General features: G+C 41.8%; 1 protein-coding gene across 1 annotated transcript; it reads left to right on the top strand.

The window, feature by feature from the left end:
* Positions 1–1,624: 1,624 nt before the first annotated feature.
* gjb8 (gap junction protein beta 8) lies at positions 1,625–2,428 on the top strand (the record flags this gene model as incomplete). Its single annotated transcript, XM_083903053.1, has 1 exon — positions 1,625–2,428. One exon carries the CDS (start codon positions 1,625–1,627, stop codon positions 2,426–2,428), a length of 804 nt encoding a protein of 267 aa, XP_083759179.1.
* Between the last annotated feature and the right edge of the window lie 3,572 nt (positions 2,429–6,000).

The raw sequence follows: 6,000 nt of genomic DNA, 5'->3' as shown, positions 1-6,000 counted from the left end.
CACACAAAAAGGATTAAGTCACTTTACTTTCATGGAAAACTATTGATTTTCTTTGTTTTTAATTATATATTTTAGTTGCACAGTCAGGTGAGTTTTTCTTACTTTATTTTAGAGATTGCTACATTTATATTTAGGTAAAACCTTTTATTGTTTTAGATTTAAAAACTCATTACGTCCTTTCGCTAAAGTGTCTTTTTAAAGATTATGACGACATATTTTAATCCTGTCGTCACTTTATTTTACTTTATTTAATTACTTCAGTATTTTCACTCACTTTAAATTTTCATTAAAAACAATTTTAAAAGTGATTCTCGCATGAATAATATTAATACTCACATTAGCTGTAAGTCTTCAGGTTCAAACAAGAGTGATGGTGTTTTCAGCGCAGGGCCGTACACAGGTTCTCCGGTGACCCAGGGTGGCCCCCGTGTCGCCTCTCGCCTCAGATTCCAGGTTTAAATGCCCTTTAATAAATTATTAAACAAAACAAATATAAACAACACTTATAATGGCACCAAAAAGTGCAATTTATAAATAGACAGTGGTGAAAGTCAGTCTGGATGTAAGGATATACTGAATAGCCACCAGGGGGCCACTCAGCTGATTGCAATGAACATTTATAAAACATGACATCAGTTTTATCAAATTAAAAGGTACAGTAATTAAATGTTTACCAGTGAAAATCCTTCAATAATCATATAAAATGTTTCAAGTGTTTAGTTGAAACTACGTCGCCTTCAGTTAGCGTCCAAACTTAAAAAGATGTTTTTGTTTGTCCTCGTTTGGGCTACTGTAAAAACAGGGTGACACAAAATGGCCGCCTCAGTGGACCTCAGGTCATCTATTTAAAAATGTTGATATAACAATTTTATCTTGTGATTGACAGCTGCTTTTGTCCACTCAAAGACCGCTTGACAAACGTTTAGTTTTGTGACGACCGCGACGGCGACGATGATACGATCTTAAAAAAAATGTGGTTCTACTATGTTGTCATTCCTTGTTTACACAAACTGTGTCTAAGTCAAAACACGGCACCGGCCAAACCAATGCTCAGAGGCTTTGCTTGTTTAATAACAACAACAACAACGCCAACAACCAGTTGTTAGCTGTCGGGACTGAAACGTGATACAGTAATAAATGTCACGTCGGCGCGAAGCTCACGGGGGAAAAGGCGAGGGTGTAAGTGAGCCAGGATTAGCATATGTGCGAGAACCGTCGTCATGTTGTTTTAGGGCGTGTATTATATGTGTATTATCACTTCAAATTAGCCTTAGATTAAGCCTTTTATCTGCTCTTTTGGTAACGCTAGTTTTTTAGCATTTTCAAGGCTAAGTTTACGGCAAAAACATGGGAACGAATTACGTCCTTTCTGGTGTGTGAGGGCCACCGTAGTTCCCCGATGCACTGGCAGTTGCTCTATAACTACTACAAAGATAATGTCAAATATGTGCACATGTATAGAAAAACTCGGGTTCCAGTACCGATAGCGTAGCGTCGGAAAGGATTAGCGATATCCTCTGTTCCGATCTCCTTTCTGACCACCAGATGTCACTACTTTAATTCACGCTTTCCAGGCCGTTGAACCTCGTTCTCCCCGTTCCCTCCGCAGGTCGTCTGAACCACCATGAGCTGGGGGGCGCTCTACGCCCAGCTGGGCGGGGTCAACAAACACTCCACCAGTCTGGGGAAGATCTGGCTCTCCGTGCTCTTCATCTTCCGCATCACCATCCTGGTGCTGGCCGCCGAGAGCGTCTGGGGCGACGAGCAGTCGGACTTCACGTGCAACACGCAGCAGCCGGGCTGCAAGAACGTCTGCTACGACCACTTCTTCCCCGTGTCGCACATCCGATTCTGGTGCCTGCAGCTGATCTTCGTGTCCACGCCGGCCCTGCTGGTGGCCATGCACGTGGCCTACAGGCGGCGCGAGGACACCAGGACCATGCTGGCGTCCAACGGCAACGAGAAGATGACGGACGTGGACAGGGAGATGCTGAAGAAGAGGCGTCTGCCCATCACGGGCCCGCTGTGGTGGACGTACACCTGCAGCCTGTTCTTCAGGCTCATCTTCGAGGGCGGCTTCATGTACGCGCTGTACTTCGTCTACGACGGCTTCCAGATGCCGCGGCTGGTCAAGTGCGAGCAGTGGCCGTGTCCCAACAAGGTGGACTGCTTCATCTCCAGGCCCACGGAGAAGACCGTCTTCACCATCTTCATGGTGTCCTCGTCCACCATCTGCATGATCCTGAACGTGGCCGAGCTGGGCTACCTCATCGGCAAGGCGCTGCTGAGGTGCTCGGCCCGGTCCAAGAGGAAAAACCACCTGTACACGGAGAGCGTGAAGCAGGACAACGACATGATGGAGAACAAGAAGAACGAGATGCTGCTGTCGGCGCGCACGGATTCCACCAGCAACAAGACCTTGTGTTGAAGGACAAACGTCGATGGGATCCACAAGAGGAGGAAAAAAACCCATACACCCATAATGCATCACGGCTATTGTCTCGTTAAAGGGATAGTTCGGAATTTTTGGACATAAGACCTATTTTCCAACTCAGCCGGTGATGATGGAGACGTTTTTCAAGAAATTTCATTCAGTTCTTCTATTTGCCGAGTTCGCCGGTGCTATGGCTAATGCTACCTGCTAGCATGGCATTAGAAACACTCATACCGACTCCACAGTGCACCCGAGGCAAATCAATTGTAACGGCAGACTATCGGTGTACATATCTGTGTTGATAGAATAATATTTGAAACAAAACTAACCTCGCATTGCATGAATTTTTGAGGGACTACTTTCTCAGCAGCAGCGGAATCAGTCCGCTGGTGGCCATGCGGTATGAGTGTTTCTAATGCCATGCTAGCTTGTGCCATTGACTTGCGCTAGCCATAGCACCAGTGAACTCGGCAACTAGAAGAACTGAATGAAATATCTTGAAAACGTCTCCATCACACCAGCTGAGTCCAAAATTCTGAACTAACACTTTACAGGCGATTTTGAGAAGATGGGGAAAATGGTGGTTTACGAACATCAGATTTTAGCCACTTCACAAAAACCTCACCTCATAAAATCTCACATAATACTTTAAGACTTCTCTCACTCCCCCCACACCAAAGCCCATAGAGAAAATCAGCCTTTTTTAGCTTATCTAGACACAGGATTTCAAACTCTGACATCTCAAAATAACATATTTGAAGGCACTGACTGAAGCAGCAGTGGATCAGAAGCTGCCGTGTTCTGTGTTGTAAAATCATCGATTTTCTCAATGGAGTTTGGTGTAGTAAAATGTCATTTTCCGGGCAGAAAAAGCCGTGGAACAGTGGAAAGAAAGGTCTTTTTTGAGATATTATTGATTACATTTTATTATTAGGTGAGCCTTTTGTAAAGTGGCTAACATTTTAAGCAAAATTGAGCATCTGAGTATCAAACGAAAACAACCAAACTATGTCTTTAAAATGACCTTTTCCGACATTATCTGACAGTAAATCCCGTATTGATAGTCGGACGTTATAAATGAACCCATCGAACAACAACCGTGTTTCTTTTTTACAGTCGTTTTTTATGTGAAAAAGTGAAAAAGTTTGTTTTCATGTTGACGGTGAGTGAACCAGAGAAGAATGAGTCTGCGCTGACACCTAGTGGTGACGGCGGGAACTCCAACAAAAAAAGTGTTAAAGCAGAGAAACAAATACTCTGAGTTTGTGTTTAAATATGTGGATGAATCACGTGACTGTAGCACAAGATTTTAACCTTTAAATGTCGTAGTTTTAATTTAACTTTCTCTAATTTCCACATGTGTGTGTGTGTGTGTGTGTGTTTAGAACTAATGCCGACTTAAGATTTAATATGAAGTTTTCACCTTTTTTTCGCCGTTGAATCTTTTTTCGTCTTTTACTTGAACTGAAAGTGTTTGAAATTGAAGTTTATCTTATAGAAACCCACATATACTGTTTATATATGTGTATGTATATCTTTATATTACGGCTGTTTAAGGTGTTTTTATTCTTCTGAATGGATAAAAAACAAAAGAATATTTGAATTCAGAAATACTGGATTCCCGCGTGGACGCTTGAATTTATCAAGTGAAACAACTGCCTTATTGTTATGATTTGTGTTATTTTGACTGTTATTTTTTGGAGTTTTAATTTCCTAATCCTGCTTTTAAAAGCTTGTCGGGTTCGTTTTCAGTCGGCTGTATCAGCTCACAGGATGTGCCTTATTTTTGACTTTAGCCACAAAACCGACCTTCTGTTTATAAAGGAAAACAAAAGGAAAAGTCTTTGTCCTCGTTCACGAATCGAAACCCTGCGATGAGATTTAGAAAACTCCGATTTGAACGGTTTCTTTGCGATTGTTTGTGTTTTGTACGGAAGATATTTTTTATCACACTTGCACTTTGATCCTTGAAGTCATTCTGCTCTTTGAGATGTTTTTGTTTGTGTCATAAATCAGTAAAAAAAAAAACATTAGTGTGTGTGTGTGCGTTTCATTACTTCAGATTTTTAAATCCGATTATTTTAACACAATCCGTTCAATTTTTGATACATTTCTATTAAATATCGTCACAAATATCACTATTGCGATATATAGTGATTACATGTTAAGCCCCGCCCCTTTTTACCCCCCAAAAAGGTTTGACCTAATTTTTGTTCAGGGGCCACATGCAGCGCAATTTGATCTCAAATGGGCCGGACCAATAAAATAATAGCATAATAACTTATGAACGACAAGAACTCAAATTATGAGAAAAATAACTGCAATTTCAATAATATTACCCCTAAATTTACCATTGTAGTATTTCAACAGCAAACTAATCCTGGGGGCCGGATCAGACCCTCTGGCGGGCCGGTTCTGGCCCACGCGCCATATGTTTGACACCCCTGATTTAGACCATTTAATGCTGTTTTTGTTACCTTAAAATTATCTATTTTATCAGACGTGAGGTTTATTGGAGTTAACATTGATTTTTAGCGCTTAATTCTACCTTAAAACATGTGAAATATCACTATTTTATGATAATGCATTTAAAGGTGCATTATGTAATAAATCATAAAATCCTCCTAATATGTCACAGAGACTCAGGAATAATGTTCATATAACAAACTGAACTCACCAACAACAACAGTGCAGACAAAATATTTGCATTAAAAAAATATATATTTTGCAGACTGCAAATCATGTTTACGTTTTGAAATCATGTTTTGGCATGTGGCGCCACCTACCGCCGTCTACCAATCATTGCAGTCAGTAGAGTCTCAGCTGCCGAGCAACCACGGGTTGCCAGTTAAGTCAGAAAAACGAAACCTAAAAGACCTCTGCGTTTTGAATTTGAATGTAGTAACCGTTTCTGGCCACATTCTTACATATGGCACCTTTAAGTTTTTGAAGGATTTTAAGTTTAGGGTAAGTTTGTGGGATCACAGGAACTTTACAGGAACTTTAATGTACATGTGTTTGTGTGTGTGTGTGTGTGTGTGTGTGTGTGTGTGTGTGTGTGTGTGTGTGTGCGGTGTACAGGGGCGTGGTGTGACTGTGGACAGGCTGATGACTCTGTGGATTCACTCATGCATGGTCACACAATGTGACAGTCCAGACATGGCTGGAACCAGGAGGCAGCTCTGTTTGACTGAGCAGCGAGCCGCCTCCGACTCCAAACACTGACAACAAACAACAAGAACAACAACAACAACAAGCGAGAAGGAAGAAGAAGAAGAAGAAGAAGAAGAAGAAGAAGAAGAAGAAGAAGAAGTTGAAGAAGGAGACGACCTTTGAGAGTGTGAATGAGTTTGTGATAACTTTTCGAGCAAACTTACTTGAGCCGTCAGAGGCGACAGAACCAGAGATAGAGAAGGAGGAGCTCCTCCTGCACACGATGGCACCACTGATGTCTCCAGGATTTGCTTGTCGTGTTTAAGTATGACATCTCCACTTTGAAGGTAATGATGCAGCGTGAGCACAGCTGGGAAAACTGTCCTGCACTTAAGGAAACTGCAGTTGGACCT

The sequence above is a fragment of the Microchirus variegatus genome (genome assembly GCF_963457635.1).
Source record: "Microchirus variegatus genome assembly, chromosome: 16".
NCBI lineage: Eukaryota > Metazoa > Chordata > Actinopteri > Pleuronectiformes > Soleidae > Microchirus > Microchirus variegatus.
The sequence above is the reverse complement of the archived record's forward strand: the minus strand, read 5'-3'. Positions and strand labels throughout refer to the sequence as shown.